Below are 25,256 nucleotides of genomic sequence, written 5' to 3' on the forward strand. Positions count from 1 at the left end.
TGTGACGGTATGTCAAAAGCATGTCTTTTTATGGCTAGAAATAATGGCACCCCAGGAGTGCCAATATTTTTTAGCACGACTATATGTATTATGTATTCACATATGTTTCAGTGACACGGCACAAGCTTTTACATAGGATGCAGTATTCCTATATATTGTGTGGCCTTCGCTCAAGTAGCTTTATAACACGCCGCACAGAAAGTCTTTGCTGTGTCTGTTGAACAAGCTGCTTGACTCGTGTGACGTCACAGCGCCGGATATAGCCGAAGACTGGAAGGCGCTCGATGCAAAAAGCAGAAGGCGCATTCTAAATCATATTTATTGATTTAACTGCTGTATATCTGCTGTATAATCACTTAAAAATGGCAGATGTGGTTTGTAAAGGGGGAAATCAAGAACATTTTTAACATCTTTGTCCTCTGGCCTTTAACTGAGGCGAGTTCTTTAGAAGTTGTCCTGAGTTCCTTTGTGGCCTCCTGGTTCAGTCATTGCTGTTCTCTTGGGGTAATATTTGTAGGCCGGCCACTCGTGGAAAGGTTTACCACTGTTCTGTGTTTACTCCATGTGAGGCTAATTGCTCTCCCTATGGTTCGCTGGAATCCTAAAGCTTTAGAAATGGCTTTGTCTTCTGTCCATTACTTTATTTCTCGACTGTTCTGGAATTTCTTTGTATTGTATATATCATTTTGTTGCAGCTTTTTTAGCTCTTTTGTCCGGCTGAAGTTTGTTGGGAAAGATTATGTTTAAATGATTTTTTTTGATTGAACAGGTCTGGAGGTAATCATGCTTGGGTGTGATCAGTGAAAATGAACCAAAAATTGTGATTAGCCACAATTAATTTGTGATTTAACCAGCGGGGAAATTACTTTTTCACATAGGGCCAGGTAAATTCCATGTTGCTAAGTGAATCTGGTGTCGGGAGCTGAATTTTCCCGAGATCCCAGGCGCTACTAAGCATCATCAATCTATGCTGTCATGCTCACACACAATGGTGAAATATCTAATTTCAGTAAAAATTTTGTAGCATATCTAGTAAGTTCTCCTGCTTGGGTAGCAAAGAGACAAACTCACTAGGACAAGTTCCTCTTTGAAAGGCCAACATGCCTACAAAATGGCAGCTTCAAATCAAAATGACAGTCTTCCTCTGTGCTTTAGGGCATGGCTTCTTTACACTTTTTTATGGATGTACCCATGATTGACGAATTTTATGCTGCTAAATGAAACTTGCGTTGGGGCTACCTTGGAAAAACAAAGAAACAAACACGTGTGCAGCGTAAATGAGATAAGCTTTTCATGGGAAATCCTTGGGGCAGTCTCAGATGTCCAAAACAGGTCTCGTAAGGCTTGGTTTGTTCCAAACTCAGGAAGCGGCTGGACCGTTCACAGAAGGGTTGAGCCGGTTTATCGCCTCATGGGCCTTAGTGTCACGGGTTGATATAGAACATGCCATTTGCTGGCCATCGACCAGGTGGCTGAGTTAGGTCAGATTGTTACTATGGCGATCAGTTCTTTACTGTACTAATAGCAGATTGTCTTTGAATGACCCCTAAAAATGGTCAAAATGGCCGTAGATGGACATCGCTTCAAACCAAAAGGGCTGACTTTCTTGTGTGTTTAAGGGCATGGCTTTACGAGACTTTTTTGTCGGTCTCCTCATGAGAGACATACAGTACCTACCAAATTCTGGGTTGCTAAGTGAAACGACCGTCAGGGGTTGAATTTTCTCAAAATTTTAGGAGGCACTACCAGGAGTCATCAAACTTAAAGATCATGCTCCATGCTTTTTGCAGGTTTGGCACATCACAGTGCGTTTGGTGGTTAAGATGCTCCATTTCCATGGAGTTCGTGCACCAAAAACTGTGAAAAAATGACCTCACCTGTGATGTAATGACCTCGATGGACGCCATGAAGCGGTCGGCGATGATTGACACGCCCAGGAACATATACATGAGAGACACAAAGTAGACCACCGCCCGGGTGATCTGGTCTCCGAGGCCGGGCCGGTTGGGCCGCCAGACGGGGAGCAGGATGCCCGGCTTGCACACAGTCACGTCGTCGCACTTCCCCTTGGCCGGCAAACTGCTGTTTCCATATGGCCCGGCGGAAGGCAGGGAAGAGGGCAGCATGGAGGCTGAGACCACCGTCCCCCGCTGGGACTCTGACTGGCATTGTGGCACAGAGGACACAACGAGGAGGGCCAAGAGGGGAAGGAGGAGGGGGACGGGCAAGGCAAGTTGAGACATGGCAGCCCTACCTGGAGGGCACACGAAGGATGACTGCAGGCAAAGATGCTAGTTCACCTTCAAGACAGAAACAAAGAAAAGGAAGTTGTCAATAAAAGCATAACCCTCACATGCTGATCATTTTCTATGCACACAAAGTATGTTCCCGGTCAATATTGACCCGGGCCAAGAAAATCCTTCATATAATTATCTCTATGACATTATGAACGACACATCTATTTAAAATGTATTAATAGCCTCTCTGACATTAGTAAATATATTCATAATCCTTAATCAATGTTTCAGAGAGAAGGGAAAGTGTATTTTGATGTGCTCCATTGGATGTACTTTCTTTTTTGGTCAACCCTCTGACTTATGTTTTGTATGTTTGATCATTCTTGATGTTTCACTCTTTCACTGTTTGAAGATTCCCCCATGACCCTTCAAACAGCAGCAGGTGCATGTTTTCTGTAGGAACCTGTGGAAATGTGATGAGAAGACAGACGGTTCTCAGGACTGTTTTTAAGTCCCCCGTGAACACCGAACGGACTGTCCCGACGTTTTCTTTGTGGGTCTACTCATGAAACACATGCCTACTAAATTTCTTCCGAAAGCTTGTGTCCATTTATTGTTTACCCAAATTAGATGTCAACCCAGTTGGACTCAAGATTACTGACTTGTTGCAACCTAATAAAAATCTGTTGTTGGTGTCCTGACGTCACCTCATTATTATAACATTTTGACTTCAGGTCTCTTCACTGAGCTTCGTAAAATTAATAACAGTAGGAATGCAAAAAAAAAAAAAAAAAAACAATGAATGAAATGTGTTTGCCACGGAGGTGGCATTTAAATCATGAAATGAGGAGTTTATTGTCATCCATTAAGGGCGCGAAGAAAGCGAGTGCCATCCATCCTTTTAATGAATAAAGTAATTTAAAGAGGAGTGTTTGTCAAAATAAAAGAGACTCATTTGAGCAGCGAGCGCAGAGAGACCACTTCCTGGCCCTTTTGAAGTTTAAAGAGAAGCAATTTAAACGTTTCAATGCAGTTGAATTGGTTTCGGTGACTGAAATGTCAAAGAATACTGAGAGGTGCCAATTATTCTACGTTTGTACAACCCCTATTCCAATGAAGTTGGGACATTGTGTTAAACATAAATAAAAACAGAATACCTCAACCTATATTTAATTGAATACACTACAAAGACAAGATATTTAATCTTCAAACTAATAAACTTTATTGTTTTTAGCAAATAATCATTAACTTAAAATTTTATGGCTGCAACACGTTCCAAATAAGCTGGGACAGGGTCATGTTTACCACTGTGTTACATTACCTTTTCTTTTAACAACATTCAATAAATGACACTAATTGTTGAAGCTTTGTTGGTGGAATTCTTTCCCATTCTTGCTTGATGTACAGCTTCAGCTGTTCAACAGTCCGGGGTCTCCGTTGTCGTATTTTACGCTTCATAATGCGCCACACATTTACAATGGGAGACGGGTCTGGACTGCAGGCAGGCCAGTCTAGTACCCGCACTCTTTTACTACAAAGCCACGCTTTTGTAGCACGTGCAGAATGTGGTTTGGCATTGTCTTGCTGAAATAAGTAGGGGCGTCCATGAAAAAGACGTTGCTTGGATGGCAGCATATGTTTCTCCAAAACCTGTATGTACCTTTCAGCATTAATGGTGCCTTCACAGATGTGTAAGTTACCCATGCCATTAGTACTAACACAGCCCCATACCATCACAGATGCTGGCTTGTGAACTTTGCGTCCATAACAGTCCGGATGGTTCTTTTCCTCTTTGGCCCGGAGGACACGACGTCCACAATTTCCAAAAACAGTTTGAAATGTGGACTCGTTGTACCGCAGAACACTTTTCCACTTTGTATCAGTCCATCTTAGATGAGCTCGGGCCCAGAGAAGCCGGTTGCGTTTCTGGGTGTTGTTTATAAATGGCTTTTGCTTTGCATGTTGCACTGCTCTCGATCGTAAGAATAGATTCTCTGATATCCGTGCTTGAACTTATTCCCTGTTGTTGTTCCTCCTCCAGTGCCCTCCTGTGTCTCCTGCCATGATATGATGCTCGCTCCAGCCACATTGCCAAGTTCATTCACCTGCTCACGCTCCAGTGTCCCGCATTCTCCCCGATCCTACGGCCCACCATCACGCCTTGGAATTCCTGACCTTGTTCTTCACCCTAATATACCCCTTCCAACTGCTTCCTCTGTCTCAGTCTGCTTTTGGGTACCGTCCAATACCGTTTGGTACAAACCGTGACAATGTGTCTGTTATGCGTGGGTAAAATTCGGTAGAAATCAGATAAAATATTTTGTAGTAATTCGCTTTTGAAGGCCCGACCCCTGGAAATGGCCTAAATGTCCCTAAAATGACTGTTTGAAAGGACAATGGCAGACTTTCTTTGTGTTTTCTAGCATGGCATTTTGAGACTTGTTGTGGGTCGACTCATGACAGTCATGCCTACCTAATTTCATGTTGCTAATTGGAACTGGCTTCGGGGGTTGAAATGTCAAAAAAAAAATCACAACCTACCCTTGTCCTGTCCTGTCCTATTTGCCACTCATTAGATCTCTTCCTCCCAGGGTATAGCCAACTCTTAAATAACATTATTGTTGTCATATGCTGTTGTTATACTGTTATTGTTGTTATACTGTTATTGTTGTTGTTGTTGTTGTTTTGTTTTGCTCTGTTCAGACTTTTATATCTGTCTATCACCTCTCAAACTTTGTTCGGTGCAACGGCATTTCCAGCAAATATCCATCACAATACAAATAACCAGGGGGAGTACATCAAATTCCCCTGTTGCACAGCAAAACCGTTTTGGCATAAAAAGGCATACAGATTCATCATTCAGCTTAAACAAAGAAATTATTATGAAGAAATGTGAACCAGATTTGACTGACAAAACTGTGAAGGTGTTGACGGATTACAGGCGCAGTCTGTTGCCGTGCCGACAGGGGCAGAGATCCTGAGGGGCAATCGATCGATGGCAGAGAGATGGGGGTTGTTTTCGAGAGAGAGAAAAAGAGAGCAAACCTCTATTCATCAACCGGAGGAGAAAGAGCTGTCGGTCTAGCTTGTTCAGCACACACACATGCACACAAACATACTCACGCACACACGCCAGATCTTTAAAATGTAATCATATAAATAACAGAGGGGACAATAAATGCATTGTGAATATAATGTTAAATTAGAATGTTATTGCAGACCTCCACCAAGGCTGAGCAATCATAGTTTGGATCATTTCCAGATTGCTGCAATTCATGCATTTTATGCGGAGGAATTTAGGAAAATACTGGAATAAAATCTGTTATTTTTGTTAACATTAACATAAAAAATTGCCTATGCCTATACAACCCCTAAAATACAAACATGTCCAAAATTGGTGAGTTTAGTGCATGTTGAGGCCACCAAAAAGGCACTTCATTCACGGAAATAATATGAACAGCGATTCCAAGAGGGCTTTCGCACCTCCCTCTCGGGCCCTAATGATGATATCAAGTGTGTTCTGCGGCACCTTTGCAATCGTATGCGTTAGCAACTCGGTAGCCCTCGGGCCGCCATGTCGCTGGCGGATCGACAGAGCTGACAGATTGTCCGTGTACCTCTCCAAAGCTCCTTCCCACTCACTTCCATATGCTGGCATTCATTATTCAGTCAGTCGTGGTTACAGTATATTATAGTATGCACTCTTGATCCCTGAACAATCATGTCTATCACTTTTTGTTTTAATAACAGGAGCAAGAAAAATTATATTTCATAAATAATACAGTAACTACACACATTTAGCATCGCAAATTTACAGTCATCACTTTCCATAGAATGGGCCGCTGATGCATCTCTTCAGGGCTGCAACTCACAAGACGTTTGATCAAGATGTGACCTTGTGGAGCTGAGTTATTAGATATTCCTGTTTTATGTCGAGTCATTAAACTCTGCTGCCATGCTACGGCCAGTGATGAAAATTATAATCGTAATGATTTTGTGTCACCCATCTGTCTTGTGTACGTGCTTCAAATTGCTACAAAAGCCATTCCACACAATCTCTAGGACAAGTTAGTCTGTGAAGGAACCCTGGAAACGGCCAAAATGGGCATAAAATGGCTACTTCGGACCAAAATTGGCAGACTTCTGGTGTCCTTTGTGGCATGGCTTTTTGAGACTTATTTGTGGGTTTACTTATGTTAGAAGTGGCTACCAGATTTTATGTTGCTCTATAAAACTGGCTCCGGGGCTCAATTTTCAAAACATTTATGAGCTGTTTTCATTAATATTTTTTCTATGGCAATAAAAGTTCCTCTTCGAAGGAACCCTGTAAATGGCTCGTAAAATGATTATACAATGGCCACTTGAAATCAATTTTCTGTGTTTGCAGGTATGGCTTCTTGAGTCTTTTTGTGGGTCTACTCATAATAGACAAATTTCACATTGCTAAAGTCGAACTGGCTTTAGGGTCTGAATTTACAAACGAAAAATCCAGGATGCGCTACCATCATACCCCAATGCTCTGTCCACACACAATGACCTCAAATTCTTCACACTTTAGTGTTGTATATTTGTCTCATATATGTGGTTCAAATTTGGGAGCAATCAAACATAATCTGTTGTACAAGGACTCTTTGGAGGACCCCTGAAATTATTCCAAATGACCGTAAAATGACCGCTTTGAACCAAAATGGCTGACTTCCTTTGTGGTTTCGAGCATTGAGACTATTTTTGTGAGTCTACCCATTATCAGCATGTCTACCAAGTTTCATGTTGCTAAGTCAAACCAGCTTTGGGGCTGAAAGGTCATTTGTATCTGATTGACACATACCTAGAGGTATTACTGTAACATTATTGTCTATTATTGTTGTAGTTTGCAGCAGTAGAAATGTGCTGAACATTTAAGTTTGATTGATGCATTGATAGCGAGAGGTGTTCCTAACATTCCAACTAATTGATTCAGCTGTTATTCATTTGTTGTCCATTGTGAGCCTGCCACATTTTTAGTTACAGCACGGCGCCCAGAAAGAGACTTTGTGACTAAAACCGTAATTAAAAAAAATGTAAAGCTGTGAGAACATTGATCTCACAGAGGCAATGAAAAGTGGCATCGTGGTGCACTTTGAGCCTCTCTTCACCTCATTTCGACGTTTCGTTTTCCAAAGTCCAACACAAACACACTAATGTGCGTGAAATTGTCCTTTAGCATGCAGGAATTGCCATCGTCTTCAAGTGGGCTTACACCCTAAAACAGATGCAGAGACAAACACAGAGCGTGGAATGCTCTGCCGAGGGGAAGATTGTCTCTAAGCTGGCAAATAATAAAGCTGCTGATGGACCTTCAACGTGTGTGAAAGATAAATCCTTCTCATTCACATCATGATTTTTGACATCTGCTGAGGACAACTATTGTAAAAGCTGTGTTCTTCTAAATGTGTGCGTTATCATGATAACATTGTGCATCAGTACCTACAGTGGACAGCTATTAAAAAGGAGTTTTCGTCGATACACACACAAGTCATATCACAGTCATGCATCAGTCACTACACTCTGCGCAACTATTAAAATCAGTTTGCTTTGAAATGTGTGAGTCATCATGATAAAGTTATGGCTCCATCACCACAATGGAAAGCTATTCAAAAAGCAGTTTTCTTAAATATGTGTGAGTCATGATGAAAACGTACATCAGTCACTATCGCGGACAGCTATAGTGTATTAAAGAGTAGTTTTAGTCTTCATACACGCATCTAGCTGTCACAGTTGTGCAATCAGTCACTACAGTGGACATACAGTAGGTATTCAAAAGCTGTTCTCTTCTACTATGCATTAGTATTGATGTTAAAGATGTGAATCAGTCATTACGAGGATTCATTGACTTCTCTGTCACCGCTCGCTAATTCCATTCTGTTCAGTTGTAATGGTATTCCTTGACAACCAATCCTCCAAATTGTGCATGCTGATTAATTACCGAGCGAGTCCCAAATTGTTTAAAGAGCAGAAACTTGTCAATTAAATATCAATGAGACATATCAGAGGGATAAAAAGCAATACTGTCCCCAGCAGATGGTGTTTCACACACTCAGCCACACATACAAAAGCACACCAGGGTTGTTGTTGTTTTCTCTCCCTGGTTGGTGCACGTGGGTCAGATGTGAACATGCCTGACAACTGAGCTTCAGCTGCATTGTCCTCTCTGGGGACGAAAGCTCTTTTTCATATCTGCGCCTCCAGCTGGTGTAGCCTGACTGAACATTTTACAATGGCAACACTTTAGACCTCAAATGGAAACATCCATCCATCCATTTTTTGAGCCGCTTCTCCTCACTAGGGTCGCGGGCGTACTGGAGCCTATCCCAGGTGTCATCGCGGCAGGAGGCGGGGTACACCCTGAACTGGTCGCCAGCCAATCGCAGGGCACATAGAAACAAACAACCATTCGCACTCACAATCATGCCTACGGGCAATTTAGAGTCTCCAATTAATGCATGTTTTTGGGATGTGGGAGGAAACCGGAGTGCCCGGAGAAAACCCACGCAGGCACGGGGAGAACATGCAAACTCCACACAGGCGGGGCCGGGGATTGAACCCGGGTCCTCAGAACTGTGAGGCTGACGCTCTAACCAGTCGGCCACCGTGCCGCCCTCAAATGGAAACATTATTTCATATTTCCAATGCCAACAGTTGCAAACAGTTACAAATTTCAACAAAGGAGGTTCTACTCTCCTTGACATCAAGACTCGTGCGTATAGAAGAAAACACATTTTGAATATCTGTCCAATATAATGACTGATGCACAGGGTTGACATTTAGACACATGCAAAAATAAGAACATTTTGGAATAGTTTTCCACTGTAGTGACTGATGTGCAACTGTGAAATTGTGACTCACTAATATAGAAGAAAACATAATTTTGGTCCCCCACCCCCAAGAAAATGTTTAAAAATTGGAGAAAAAAAAAAATCTGCTAATAGTTGAATCTGCAGCTGCCGACGAGTGAGTGTGCGACGATCCACAGTATTCCAAATATAAGTCATAATATTAGGAGCAGCTCTCAGTAGGATGCAGTGGACTTTGTGCATGAACAACAAGTGTAAGTTAATTTGGAAATATGACGTGTGTATGTATGTGTGTATGTATACACAAGTATGTGTGTATGCATACAAATTTGTTTGTGTGTGTGTGCGTGTGTGTTTTTATTCCGCAGTCTATTTCTTTGTCTTCCCATTTAGCCTGGATCTTGGTGTCTCATTCTCTTGTGAGAAAACACGGGCAAGCAAGCACCATTTTGACAAGTTACCGCAACATTCATTCCATGCATGTACTCGCACGCACACACACACACACACACACACACAACCACACACACACACACAGACAAAACTATTTTGTGAGTCGTCATGGAGATGGAGCAGGTCACTTTTTTGCTAAAAGTGCTTTTCAGGCACTTTGACAGGTGCACTCTAATGAAGAGCTGCACTACTTTCATTAACTAAAGACTTTGAGCAAGCAAAGCAAGCAACAAGAAAGCTAGCAAGCCCTCCCGCTGCCAAATGTTTATTATTGTCTAATCAATAGTGTGAGCTATTAAATGACTTCCCGTTTCATGTTTAATTTAGCACACTGCACTTTAACATATTGGATATTTTCAGAGCATTCCTGAGGTCATTGCTTCCACTGAATAACACATTTGCAGACTCACAGAGAAATGCATACACTTGTAAGTTTCCTCTCGCGAGCTATAAAAGTAAAATAAAATAAATTGTTGCTGTTGGGCGGAAACCTCATATGTCCAAATATCCATCCATCCATTGCATCATGTTGCTTGTAATGAATCGCAAATTTTTCATTTTGTTTAAATACACTGTAGGTTTTTTTTCTGTTATGTAGTCTGATTGGAGCACCAGCATTACTTAACATAAAAAAAACATGACTGCCACAATAGTCGTATTCACATGCATGCTTGTTCACTAATGGCCTCTACAATGCTCATTCATCACAACTCGGCTCCGGCCGCCTTTGGACATAATGATCCATTATTGTTATTTTTACCCACAATGCACTGCGGTCGCCTATTCAAGCCATCAGCCTTTTTCTGGCTGGTTGACTCACAAGTGTCAATCACATCCCTGCTGGATGGCATGTCTATGTGTGAAGAATCGACACACATGGGCTGTTATTGTGTTTCTGCACCAGTGTGAATGCTCCTTTTGTCTAGAAATTGATTGACAGTCATAGAAGTGGGTCAGTTCAGCCTGGTTTCTAAACACAAACTTTTCTCGAAAAAGGAACTTTGAGCAGATTTCGGCCCAATTCAAACCCAAAATCTCAGTTCCATTCACCGGGAGTGTCCAAAGTCCAGTCAAGGGGCCATGTAAGGTAATTATATAAAGATGGTAAGGAAGTACAGTGGTATCTTGAGATACAAGTTTAGCCGATCCATGACCACGCTTGTACCTTATCGTATCTCATATCTCAAATCACCTTTCCCCATTGAAATGAATAGGAATGCCATTTATATGTTTTAGCCCCCAAAAACAACATAAGACAATTTGTACTCAACATTTTGTACTGTATAAAAACACATTACAAACATTTGCTCTCTACATAACCTCAAAACATATACCCAATATACCCAAAGATCCTTTTACACTTGAGACTATGCGAGTCTCGGGATGCACATGTCATGGAAACAATCAGTCCCAGCCCGGGAAAAATTAGTCCCTGTAATTTATCATAACAGAATACAGATACATTAATCCTCCACTATATCACGGTTCTTGCTTCGCGGTTCCGCTATACTGCGTACAATACAAAAACGTACAATTGCAAGGAATTTAGGGATTTCATCATCTGTGGTCCATAATATCATCAAAAGGTTCAGAGAATCTGGAGAAATCACTGCATGTAAGCGGCAAGGCCGAAAACCAACATTGAATGCCCGTGACCTTCGATCACTCAGGCGGCACTGCATCAAAAACCGACATCAATGTGTAAAGGATATCACCACATGGGCTCAGGAACACAAAACCAATGTCAGTAAATACAGTTCAGCGCTACATCCATAAGTACAACTTGAAACTCTACTATGCAAAATAAAAAGCCATTTATAAACAACAACCAGAAACGCAACCGGCTTCTCTGGGCCCGAGCTCATCCAAGATGGACTGATGCAAAGTGGAAAAGTGTTCTGCGGTCCGACGAGTCCACATTTCAAATTGTTTTTGGAAATTGTGGACGTCGTGTCCTCCGGGCCAAAGAGGAAAAGAACCAGCCGGACTGCTATGGACGCAAAGTTCAAAAGCCAGCATCTGTGATGGTATATGGGCCTGTGTTAGTGCCAATGGCATGGGTAACTTACACATTTGTGAAGGCACCATTAATGCTGAAAGGTACATACAGGTTTTGGAGAAACATATGCTGCCATCCAAGCAACGTCTTTTTCATGGACGCCCCTGCTTATTTCAGCAAGACAATGCCAAACCACATTCTGGACGTGTTACAACAGTGTGGCTTTGTAGTAAAAGAGTGCAGGTACTAGACTGGCCTGCCTGCCCTGTCCTTCACTATCTCTGATTGGCTTTAGAGACCACGATGGGTTTCAAGTGTGTGCTTTCAAGTCGCGTACGTTTTTTTTTCTTCCTCAAATGACTGAGCACCTGTATGCACCCTCTTTTTTTTGCCGCACCATTCAGAAACCCGGGTGCATATATGCGACCAAATAGTCGTCCATCCATCCAACCATTTTCCGAGCCGCTTATCCTCACCAGGGTCGCGGGCGTGCTGGAGCCTATCCCAGCTGTCATCGGGCAGGAGGCGGGGTGCCAAATAGTCGTGTCTCGTCAAAAAATAAATAAATAAATAAACATCATATGCTGGATTTCCAGCACCACCGATGGAGTACTAAGCCATAGCTCTGCGTCCTAAAAAGCAGATTGATTGTACTTTATGCGTCCCTGCTCATTTTTGTGCATCTCAGACATGGGACGCACATCAAACGAGATCCCTGTACACTTAAAGCTTCGTCCATCCTTGTTCTTCTTCTGTTGGGTTTATTGGCAGATGGCAAACCGTCTTAATGGCACATTAGTGCCACCAATTGATATTTTCATTCCACTGCAAAAAAAACCCAAAAAAAAACAATGTAAATTGATGGTGGCCAGATGTTGTGAAGCGTGCTGCTGCTATCTAGCAATGGGGGTCTGAAGTGCACTCATATCTTGGATTTTTACTCATATCTTAAGACCCCAAACAAATCAGCCAAGCAACGGCTTGTCTTTCAAAAAACTGGTAAGTTAACACACTCGTATCTCAGGCACCACTGTCAGAGTTTGTTTTTTAAGATTTACTTTTTAGTTGAATCAGTACTTCTACTTTTCGACTATTTTGCGTCATCTTTTGTCACAATCGCGACACACACTACATACCTACTGCGACAAATCCTCTGCTTGTCCCATACACATGCATACTCTGCTCGAGTGTGAGGTGCCCAAACTTGTCCGACTACCAACATGTTGGCATTTCTTTCTCATTATCGATGTGACAAGCAACGAATCATCCCCTAATCTTTATTTTACACTCAACAGCTGTGCTGATCTCAAATCCAAAGTGATGCAAGGACTAAAGGTTTGGTCTAGAGACAGAGGAGGGCCTACAGAGGTGTTTCAGTGCGCCACACAACAGGGAACATGACAAAACTAGAAATATGAATTGCAGAAACAACAATGACCCAACATGGGATCAACATACCAGGGGAACTAAATACAAACAAATTGACGAGACAACAACGGCACACCTGGACAAGACATGAGTGGGTGGAGGGAGGGAGCTGATTGGTTGACACAAGGTAGAGGGCTGACGAGAACAGGTGCAGACGAAAAACAAATGAGATGACAAGACATCAACGACACAGGCAAACTTGACAAAACATGAAACAAACTAAAGAGGGTGACCTACTAGAGCGCAGGTGGAAGCACGCAGGTGGATTACATCTTGTGCAGACGATGTAATCTGAAGGAGGTTACCGACTGTAAGGTAGTGGTAGGGGAGAGTGTGGCTCGACAGCATAGGATGGTGGTGTGTAAGATGATTATGGTGATGGGGAGGAAGAGTAGGAAGACAAAGGCAGAGCAGAGAACCATGATAGGTTGATTGAAGACTCTAAATTGCCCGTAGGTGTGAACATGAGTGCAAATGGTTGTTTGTTTTTATGTGCCCTGTGATTGGCTGGTGACCGGTTCAGGGTGTACGCCGCCTCCCGCCCGAAGATAGCTGGGATAGGCTCCAGCAGCCCGCAACCCTAGTGAGGATAAGCGGTAAAGAAAATGGATGGATGGATGATGATTTATCCTGCGCTGATCTTTTCTTTCTCCTCCCGGGGGGGGGGGTGTCACCAGCTGACGTAAAGGTCTCAGCGGCTAAATGTCGACGCAAATGCTATTGGATGTTCATTGAGGCAGAAAACTCTAAAGTTCACCTCCAATTATCTGCTCCTGCCCCGACCTGACACCTTTCTGACTGATGGCCCCTTTTAATTGAAGTCCTGTTCAAAAGTTTACAACAATTTAGTCTTTGTCTGATATAGTTCCATCAATGTTTTACTAGCAGAGTTAAAAGCTCCAGGCTACACATCAAATTGATTAAGAAAAATCAAGAGAAAGTGACTCTTTTACTGATGCTTTACAGTGACTCATCTGACCAGCATCGACTGCGATCTGGGTCGATGGTTGGCGGCTCTTGAGAGTGTTTCAATATTGAGTCACTAAAGGATAACATAGATGATATCATTATGCAGCGAAACGTCATTATTTGAAGACCCTGAAATAACACAGTTTAACAATCTCATAATTGGCTCATTTTGATACAGCCATTTTTGCCCAAAAGCTCACTGTGCTAGTTCCTGCAAAAAAGAGACATTTGCACTACTGCTTGTTTATAGACAGAATACGTGGGGCACAGCCATTTTTACCCTAAAACATAATTTACAAAATGAAATACAGCCGTTAAGCATGATATATGACGCACAGCAATTTTTGCTCGAAAGTGCAATTTAAAAAAAGAACATGGCTGGCAAACTTAATGCTTTGTTTTTCCATGGCAAGTTGGGGCGGGGAGCTCTGCTGCCCAACCGCATTTTACAAGTCATATTGGCAATACTGTAATGTCTTAGCCTACGTTCACACTGCAGGGTATGATACCCAATTCGAATTTCTTGTTAAATCCGATGTTTTTTATTTAGATGTCACACAACAAAAACGATTCTAACGTGAATGGAGTGCATCCGTAAAGTGACACGCATGTACACAAAACACGACACCATATGGCGCAGTTTGTTTACGGAAGTAAATATGGCCCCTCATGTCGGTCTCAGTTCTGACACATTTGGGACAATTTCGAGGATTTTGTGCAACCAGAGCCAACATTTTCTCATATTTATCAGTGCTAAAGCATCTTCTTTTACCCACTGACTGTTTTCCTTTGATAGCCATTGCCTTTCCGTTTTGTCAAACAATTGACGTTTGTTACCTTTTGATGACATATAGGTCAGAATCAGAATCAGAATCATCTTTATTTGCCACGTATGTTCAGAAAACACACAAGGAATTTGTCTCCGGAAGTTGGAGCCGCTCTAGTACGACAACAGACAGTCAATTTACAGAACACTTTGGAGACAGAAAGACATTGACAAAAATTGTTTTTTAAAAAAACAGTCACTGAACAGTAAAGGGTTGCTAGTTATTTGGTAATGCCGGTAAAAAAAATGTTTTCAGATGAGCGCGCCCTGAGCGTCCAGACTGCAGTCGCATCAGATACATATCCGATTTATATCTATATATGAAAGAGGCCTGCATCATATTTGATCAAATTTAGAGATGCACCGAAAATTCGGTCACTGAATATCTTGGCCGGAAATGATCCAAAAGTGTTTTTTTGGTTTTTGGCTGAAAGACTTACTGCCGCAACAAAACGGCTGAAACAGGATATTGTAATGACGCGAGCAAAAAATTTGGCCAGCGCGTGCTTCCCTGGAAAAATCTCGGAGGGGCCACCAACGATGAGGTGGCGTACTCTGTGGGCTACTGTTTAGCAGCTACAACGGTTTGTCAAAATGAGTCTTAAATTAAGGCTGGGTGGTATTAAAATGATAAAGATACAGATCTAAAAATAACTTTTCCTTGATAAACATTTGCGACGCAGTCAGTAGACTTGGATAGACTTCATATGTCCGTGTTCTGACAGCCAATACAAATAGTCAATAATATTGCGAGTTGTCCCTCCTTCAGCTGTCAACTTATCGTGGTGCAGGGGTTTGTGTGTCCCAATGATCCTAGGAGCTAAGTTGTCTGGGGCTTTATGCCCCTGGCAGGGTCACCCATGACAAACAGGTGAGGTGAGGGACCAGACAAAGCACAGCTCCAAAGACCCTTATGATGTTTAAAAATACTGGAAGATGGTTTCCCTTGCCCGGACACCGTGGCCCCCGTCTGGAGCCAGACCTGGAGGTGGAGCTTGAAGGCGAGCGCCTGGTGGCCAGGCCTACAGCCATAGGGCGCGCTGGCGCCTATCATAGCTGACTCCGGGCGAGAGGCGGGGTACGAGAGGCGGGGTACACCCTGAACTGGTCGCCAGCCAATCGCCGGGCACATATAAACAGACAACCATTCGCACTCACGTTCACACCTACGGACAATTTAGAGTCCCCAATCAACCTACCACGCATGTTTTTGGGATGTGGGAGGAAACCGAAGTGCCCGGAGAAAACCCTCACAGGCATGGGGAGAACATCCAAACTCCGCACAGGCGAGGCTGCGTTTGAACCCGGGTCCACAGAACTGTGAGGCAGCCGTGCTAACCAGTCATCAGCTGTGCTGCCTTGAAAACTAACTTCTAACTTCTTGGAAAACATTGTTGATTTTATTTGCCTGATTTTGTTTTTGTTTTTTTACTTTATTTTTGTAGAGATCAAGATTATTGTCTCAAAATTGTAAAAAAAAAAATAAAAAAAAAAAAAGTCATCTAAAAACAAATATTAAAAATATACAACTTTCTGCTCACAAGATTAGAAATTTTGCCTCAAGAATACAAAATATTTTTGGGGAAGAAATGTAACGTTTTATCTGAATTATTTTTTATTTTCCCTCAAAAATACACCTTGATAATTAAGATAATTAACTATCATATTAACACTGCAAATCCTTATCTTAAAAAATGACTTTCATGACTATCATGTTCCCTTCTAGTCACTGTAGATAGAAGAAATGTGCAAGAACAGAGTTTGGCTACTATCAATAGGGGTTTTCCCACCACAGGAACCTTTGCAGGAACGTCCCCAGCTATCCTAATAGCTTGAGTTCCCGCTGTGTCCCCACTGAAAAAATCCACCAGGGTACAGAAGGTTCCTCGTGGATTATTTTGTTCCTCCTGGTGGGTTAGGGTCATCCGAGAGCTACCAGGAATTCTTTGAGGGGGCGAGCTGTGTTTGCCATAGTGCAAGACAAGGAAATGAAGCTCGGCTTTTTGTCTGTGTTTGTACGTTCACAAATAAATATTTGCAATGTACAGTCTGTGTTTTTTCTTTCTTTCATGCAAACATATTTACAGATACCAAATACTCCACACTGTTGTATTTACAATCTGATTAAGAGCTGTTCATGATGTCATAATTTTTTCATTTATTTAGTGAATCTTATCCGGATAAGGTACTTTTTTTGCACTCACATTCAAACCGACGTGCAATTTAGTCTTCAATCAACCTAGCATGCATGTTTTTGGGATGTGGGAGGAAACCGGAGTACCCGGAGGAAACCCATGCAGGCACAGTGAGAACATGCAAACTCCACACAGGCGGGGCCGGGATTTGAACCCCGGTCCTCAGAACTCTGAGGCAGATGTGCTCACCAGTCGGTCAGGGCTAGGTTTTAAAGGTAGCAAAACTATTTGAAATTTAGATGACGATATAAAAAAAGACATTAACTTGAAAGCTGGAAATACCAGCGTTTTTTAAAGATCCACTAGGTGTCAGTATTGAGCAACATCAGCCTCATTTGCTTAAGCCACTGTACCCTGTACTAAGTGTGATGGAAACACAAACCACATGGGCCACAAGAACCTTTTGCTACCAGGAACTCAAAGTTCCTGGGCTGCTTGGTGGAAAAGCACCTACTGGCTCTCATTGGACCGTGCACATTTACTGATCGTTATCTGTATGTGCTCCATACACTGAATGTAAAATATTATGAAATCGGCACACTTATTCCCTGCATCGGGATTTGCAGTTTAAATGAAAATACGATGTGGGAGGTGCTTTTCCTGCAGCCGTTGTTAAATCTCGGATGTCTGCATGAAGATGTTCACTTTTGGTTTTTTTACACCTCGGTGAATGAGCCACTTGTAAGTTGTGCAAGTCAAAAACAGAGCAAAAGTGCATATTAACATTGTGGTCACAGATCTTGACGACAAAGTCTTCAGGGCAAATCTCAAGAGCAAATGTAAGCGGTTGGCAGGCGGGATTGGACTGACGGGAGACAAGATGGGCGAGGACAAAGGCCGAGCGGTTGCGGCGAATAACAAACGAGCAGTGGTGAGCGTCAAGACTCGCAAAGCCTTCTGTGCTGACTTACATTTACTACCTACATTCTAGTATTTGTTCCATGCAATTGTAATGGATTTGCAACGGTCTATTTTCTTCATCTTGTAGTGCTTCCAGTGTGTGGGTGTGGATGTTAGATTCTGTCTGTCCAATCAGATTTCAGCCGCTACATGTTGCCATGTCAATGTAATATGACCAGGGCATTTTGAATAAGTCATTTAAACTAGTTTAACAATGGGACTGTTTCTTTAACCTATCCGGTTTCAAATTGGTCTTCATGGTCACCGAGCTAACCCTAGATGACATCAGCATTTTTCCATCCTCTGATTGGTTGGTCAGAACAAAACCTGTTCTGTAGCTCTCTGGACAAATTCAGACATTTAATAATCAGCATCTCTGCTGTATTTTATTTACATGTATTAAAATATTGATTCTGGACTGCTCTAGATGATGTATGTGGTACAGGTGAGAGCTTTTATATTGCATTTTTGTACAGTCTTAATGGTTTCTATAATTGTGATGAGACAGTGTTGGTATTAAGAGGTGGATTAAATCAGGGTAATTCGCCATTGAAGGACCAGGCACCAAACACGTCCTGCCCCAGCAAACGAGCGAGGAAAGGGAGAAGAACAAAAGGAGCGGATTGGGGTGGGGGTGTCAACCAACGACATCAATGTTGAGTAATTAGGACTGCTTGAAGCTGATTGGAGTTGAGCACAATTAGCGGCAAATGAGAGCCAGGCCGACGGGTGTTCTGAAGAGGAAGACATCACTGTCGGCTTTATGTAACTGGCAGAGTGGGAAGTAGCCACGATGGACAAACAGAAGGACACGTCCTCCTCCCTGTCCTCATTATGGAGCGTTTGTTAGAACTGATAGATTGAACAACTGCTTCTGACTAGGTTGTTGGAACCGTGCTTGGGCCCACTTGATTCCTTAAATCCGATGTGTTTGGCGAGTGTAGCGCTCAAGATGAGAATGCACTCACACTCGGATGAGGTGGTCTATGGACTATGGTCTGACACGTTGCGCAATAGAAATGAAGTGACTGACTAGAAATAGATCAATAGACACTAATCTAGTAATCTGAAGAATTTTATCCAAGAAAAATAGAATTCATTTTGTCAAAATTACATGACTTTCTACCTGAGAAAATACTACTGTGCATTACTGTATGTTTAGAAGTTTTAAAAAATGTGTTTAAGAGTATAGAAAGTGTTTATAAGAGTATGGTCGAGTGGTAGAGTTTCATAGGAGTGTCGGGAAGGTTAATAAGAGTCTGGAGAGCTTCATACAGCTTTAAAATATGTACCGATAAAAAAAAATAAAAAAAAATCATAAAAGAAAATCGTCACCTATTGCGAAGTGGTCTATAACCTAACCCTCGCAATAAATGAGGGATTACTGTATTATTACAAGTAGATTATTACAAGTAGTATTATTACAAATTCACTCGTATCTCAAGGCACCACTGTATCATTGAGTTCATGCAAACATGCAAATTCCAAAAAGGTGAGGCCCGAATTGAACGCGAATCCTCAGAACTGTGAGACAGATGTGCTAACGAGTCGTCCACCATGTCGCCTAATCAACCAATTATTCAATAAAATAAATATATATTTTTTTGTGTTGTGTTTTTTGCTTTATTATTTACAGTAAGCACGTTTTAATGAGCTAAATGAATACAAATCTATACAAAAAATTAATGATTACATTTTAATTAATGGATTTTAGGAAAATTCATTAATTAAAATGTCTACTGTGTCAACTAATGCAACAAGTATCATATTCTTGATCATGTAAATGCTCAGTGGGCAAATTCTCCCCCAGACAAAATAACGGGATCAGGATCAAGCTGCCGCCATAATATAAGCGTTAAAAGAAGTTAAAAAAATGTTGACAATTTCTCAATTTTTGCATCTCAAGTGTAAAAAGAAGTTAACCACTTTTAATAATAAACGGATACAACCAATAAACTAATTTAGCTTGGATAACAAAGCTACTCCTTCTTTTATAATAAAAAAAAGCCAAAGAAAAAGCAAAACACGTGCCAAAAAAAACCCCCAAAAACAAACAAAAAAGCACTGAAGGGATTCCTGCGGATGTCAATTGAGCTTTGATCTGGATCAAAACTAGATTCGAATGGGATACCTCCCAGTGTAAACAGAATGAATTAAAGCACTGCAGCATAAATGACAGAAATTCTCTTTATTTCCCTCCCTCATTTTGTGCCAGCATCATTCTTTCACTCCCACCTCCCCATGATCGCTCTGTAAACCTTATTGAGCGTGTGTGTGTGTGTGTGTGTGTGTGTGTGTGTGTGTGTGTGTGTGTGTGCGCATGTGCGTTGAGCCATTCATCTCCCGCCAGCCACCCTCAGTAATTACAATGGTCCTGGTGTCTTTCTCTGCCCTCATTACTTTCCAGAACCGACACGGAAGCCTACAGTCATTCGTATTTAGATGAGATTAGATATCCTGATTGGGGGGATTGTGTGATGGAAGCTTCTCACACACACACACACACACAAGACACTGGAGTCATTCTGATGGAACCGGAGAAGATAAACATGGGAAAGCAGAAAAGGGAGGGGATATGAAGGAAGAGAGAGGAAAGAGTGTCTGGAGTAAAGCAGAGCACAGAGGAAATTGAGAGAAATGTCAGTTGCCTTATTTCGCGATGGGCAAAATGAGTCTACAATGGCTGCTTCAAACCAAAATGGCAGACTTCCCGTCTTTTCGGGCATGGCTTGTTTAGACTTTTTTTGTGGTGATGCACATGCCTACCAATTTGTATTTATTTTCTTTATTTTATTTTAAGTCAAACAGGCTTAAGGGGCTGAATTTTGAAAAAATGAATGAACAGAATGATTTTGCGTTTTATGGCGAGTTATCAAGCTTCACCACTGTGCGCCGCCCACATGCAATGACAAAAACTAAACATTTTCACAATTTGGTGTCACCCATCTGTCTGGTATACATGCATACAAGTATACAAGGAGCCCTGAAAATGTCCAAAATGAGCTTAAAATTGCCATTTTAAACTCATACGTGTCAGACTTCCTTTGTGTTTTCAGGCAAGGCTTTTTGAGACTTTTTTTGTGGGTCTACCCATGGTAGACATGTCTACCAAATGTTATAATGCTCAGTCAAAACAAATGCTGACCACCATTCTTGGAGCCAACAAAACGTATGTTTTTTGTGTTTTATGGTTACATTAGCAGGGGTACCTAATGAAGTGTCTGGTGCTGCATATACTGTATACGTGTGTGCGTGTGTGTGTATGTGCGTGCGTGTGTGTGTGTGTGTGGTGTATAAATGTGTGATTCGACAGGTTACAAGGCTAATTGGTGATAAAGATGAACGTCCATTCCATCTCTGCTCTTCATGACCTCATTAGTGTGTGTGTGTGTGTGTGTGTGTGTGTGCGGGAGAGAGAGTGTGTGTTTGCGCGTGTGTGAGAGAGAGAGAGATAGAGAGAGAGAGAGAGAGAGAGTGTGTGTGTGTGTGTGCGTGTGTGTGTGTGCGTGTACTAGCCCAAAACATCTTCAACTGGCTTAAAGTGCACGTGCACATGCCCGTGCGCGTGCGAGCACGCATGAGAGACGATGGCCGCCAATTAAATCCTTGTTATGGATCACAGTGTTTTCCTGTGTGTGCACGTGTACATGCGAATGCGTGTGTGCATGGACAAGTCCCCTCTGGCCTCCTCCCGGGAAACCAATTAGGAAACACCAGACCCACGCTCACCGTATCCGGGCAAAACTCATCAGAGACCTACGGTTTAAGCATCGTCGTCGCCGTGGCGATGCCACGCAAACCGGTGACTATTTCCTCGCAAGAGTACGGCATGCGACGACCTCGAGTTGACAAACTATAAAGCTATATAACACATTATTCCTTCTTTGTATTATCTCATGTGGTGACACTGAATTGTCTTCGACACCGCTTGCTCGCCTCGCACACACAACCACCCAATCAGCTCGCAATACCGATTTGACATTATGCGGGCATCGCATCGCTGGCCTGCCTCACACATACACATACACACACACACACAAACTTGCTCACTACTTGAGTGACACGATATGTGTATTGTTCCACCAAAATGTCTTCCGCACCACTTGCCTGCCTCACACACACTCATTGGCTCAACTTAAAAAACGAAATAAATAAATTTGAAAAAGCCTCTCGAGGGCAAACCATTTGATTGACATGACATCATCTGTTTGTGTTTAAATTAAAATTTCTTCCAAACCAATTGTCTGCCTTGCACACACCTGTTTGTTCACCTCACAAAGCCATTGGGAATAAACTATTCGATCGGCAACTCGTCGCAGCCCAACTGTCTTCCTTGCCGCTTTTCTGCCTTGCACACGAAACAATTTGAATGTCTCATTAACTGTTGGAACTGGTTGCCTTCCTTGCTCACACCCACTCGCTGCACTCGCAAAACCTCTCTCGAGAAACCATTTGACTGATGCGACATTATCCGGTTACACTTCCGCCCTGCTCGCTGGCCTTTTACCAATTAACCTTTAGCACAGTTTTCTTTGACTTTTGTTGTTGTTGGTCTGCACATTTTCTGTCTTGTCCGTTCCCATGATGTAAATACTGTATGTATAGTCGCCTCCTTTCACATGCACATACTGTTAACCTCATCTGTACTTGCACATACTGTATAAGCAAAATGTAAACATCCGTCTGCCCATCCACATAGGCACGTATTGCAAATCTCACCCATCCTTCCTAATGCAGGAATCCCAACACGACATATTGATTTCCGGCACTTTCCGTCACAGACGTGAAGTTATAGCACCCTGATGGAGAATTATTGATCAAATATTCCGGCGAAGCTGTGTTGTTGATGTATTGCTCGTTCACGCTAAAGTCAGGCGTGACATTACTGAATGCCAGCACGGGCGATGACATCACGGTCGCATCCAGGCAGCTAACGAGATACGTGATACAATCGCACAGGCAAACAAACAGAAGCACTGCGACCAATTGGACGTGATTGATGAGACCGGTGTGTGTGTGTGGACAGGGAACCAGGACAATGTTGAAAGGAAGCAAATGTCTTCCATTCCCGTGCACACATCATGTAAATATCTATATTTCTCTTATATAGGCTACATATATACATATACCAAACACCTGCAGGTCCTTTCAAATAATTCAGATGTTGGTTTGTCTACTTGCATCTGTTTGTCCAGTCACATCTGCAAAACGTCTGTCTTTGTCTATTCATAGATACTGTACATCCGTTGTAAACATCTATCGCCTCTTACAGCTACAAAATGGGACGATCTGATCTGGTTGTTCATTTACACATACGCATCTGTCAGTCCATTCACAAATAGACAAAATGGAAATGTCAGTTTGTCCGTTAGCACATACCCGCATTGTGCTGCATTGACTAACCTGACTGAAACTCATGGGGAGCACGAGGCTTCAGTGGCCCTGAAACCAAATCAAGAAATCCAATTACAACTATGTTTTATCGTCCTATCTCGTCACACTGACATGTGACAGGACACAGCCTCCCTCTGGGACGATGACTGGGGAGCGCGCGAGTGTGATTGTTTGCTTTGAACTGGCGCCATCTTGTCATCCTTGAATCCAATTTGCACTGCATTGCTGCTCGTTTTAAATTCACTGACCTTGATGTGTGCGTTCGAACTTGGCACGTGTGATAGCGTGCGAGTGCGTCCCCACAAAGGCAGACGGTAACAGTGGATGAAAGATTGCTCAAAAGAGAAAAGAAGTCCCCATGTATGGAATCCCCACAACCATATAGCCGACCTGCTGTATACTGTGTGTGCGTTGTGTTATACGAGCAACAACATGATTTTAAATGAAACTTAAAGTGGATTAAGCAGGCCAGTGAGACAAAGTGTTGCGCTTTGGTCTCATTTATCTTGTCGTGGCTTGTTATTACACTGCTGTGAGCACACACATACACTCACACACAGGCAGGAAGTGGCACACGTAGACAAAGTCATACATGCATGCATAAAATGAGCCTGACAGCATTATGTAAACGTTTCTGCCCACTTGAGCATGAATTGCGAAGCTAACGTCCATTTTTATCCTCTGAAGACAACAGAAACTCGAGTTTCAAATGTCACACCAAGAGGACCGACATCAAAAACTCGACTGACCACAAGTGATGATGCAAATTGTACCAAAGGGGCGTGAAAACATTCAAATGCAACCACTGGTGCGCCGCAGATTGGTCATAATATTGTTTCTTCGAGCTACAGTATATTGAGGTCTACAATATGGACAAAGGCATTAAGATGCGTTTCTGAACCTTCCTATTAAGCTGCGGCCACGTTTTAAAGTTTAAAATCCCCTTTGAAAGTGAAAATAAATCTCTTGTAATTAATTTGAAGACGAAAGACCAAAGAGAAGAGTGTTGTTAACAACCGTGCCAAATTTGTAAAATATATATAAATATATATGTTTTTTTTTTTTAAATTGCCAACTATATAGAAATGAGGCTTCAAAATTACGAATTATCTAGCCTGTTGTTTCTGCTCTCAAATGCTGAGGGTGTGTTCACTGGATGCATGAAACCACGCCTAGCTGAAAAATGGATGCTACTTAGTCTCGCATCTTGGTATAAATATAGACCCAAATAGGTGAATCTGCAAAAACCTGTATTGCCATAACATCAGCGCATACAGTACATTTAAACTAACGATATAGAACACACCAGACCCATTTGAGGACCCTATGTTTTGGTCTGTGTTTTAGTTTAGATTCTACTTAGTTTTGTTTCTCTGCATCTTTTTGCACAATTGACACAAAAAAAAACGTACCGGCATTACCAGATAACTAGCAACCCTTTACTGCTCAGTGACTGTTTTTTTGTCAATGTCTTTATGTCTCCATAGTGTTCTCTGTCAATTGACTGTCTGTTGTCGTACTAGAGCGGCTCCAACTATCCATCCATTCATTTTCTGAGCCGCTTCTCCTCACTAGGGTCGCGGGCGATGCTGGAGCCGATCCCAGCTGTCATCGGGCAGGAGGCGGGGTACACCCTGAACCGGTTGCCAGCCAATCGCAGGGCACATACAAACAAACAACCATTCGCACTCACATTCACACCTACGGGCAATTTAAAGTCTCCAATTCATGCATGTTTTTGGGATGTGGGAGGAAACCGGAGTGACCGGAGAAAACCCACGCAGGCACGGGGAGAACATGCAAACTCCACACAGGTGGGGCCGGGGATTGGACCCAGGTCCTCAGAACTGTGAGGCATTGTGTGTTTTTGGACATACTTGGCAAATAAAGAAGATTCTGATTCTGATTCTGATTCATGTCTTCCTGTGGTCTCATGTTGTTCACGTCTTGTGTGCTCATTTAGTTATTGTGTCCACCTGTTCTGGTCAACCCTCTACCTTGTGTCAACCAACCAGCTCCCTC

General features: G+C 42.4%; 1 protein-coding gene across 4 annotated transcripts in view; it reads right to left on the minus strand.

Moving 5' to 3' along the window:
• slc8a2b (solute carrier family 8 member 2b) overlaps positions 1-25,256 on the minus strand; it is a 74,332-nt gene that overhangs the window by 26,522 nt on the left and 22,554 nt on the right. For all 4 annotated transcript variants that reach the window (XM_061682747.1, XM_061682748.1, XM_061682745.1 and 1 more), the window contains exon 2: positions 1,878-2,300. In XM_061682747.1, the coding sequence (XP_061538731.1) occupies positions 1,878-2,243 (366 nt within the window). In that variant the 5' untranslated portion in view covers positions 2,244-2,300. The remainder of the gene's footprint in view (positions 1-1,877; positions 2,301-25,256) is intronic.

The sequence above is a fragment of the Phycodurus eques genome, chromosome 7, assembly GCF_024500275.1.
Source record: "Phycodurus eques isolate BA_2022a chromosome 7, UOR_Pequ_1.1, whole genome shotgun sequence".
NCBI classification, from domain to species: domain Eukaryota; kingdom Metazoa; phylum Chordata; class Actinopteri; order Syngnathiformes; family Syngnathidae; genus Phycodurus; species Phycodurus eques.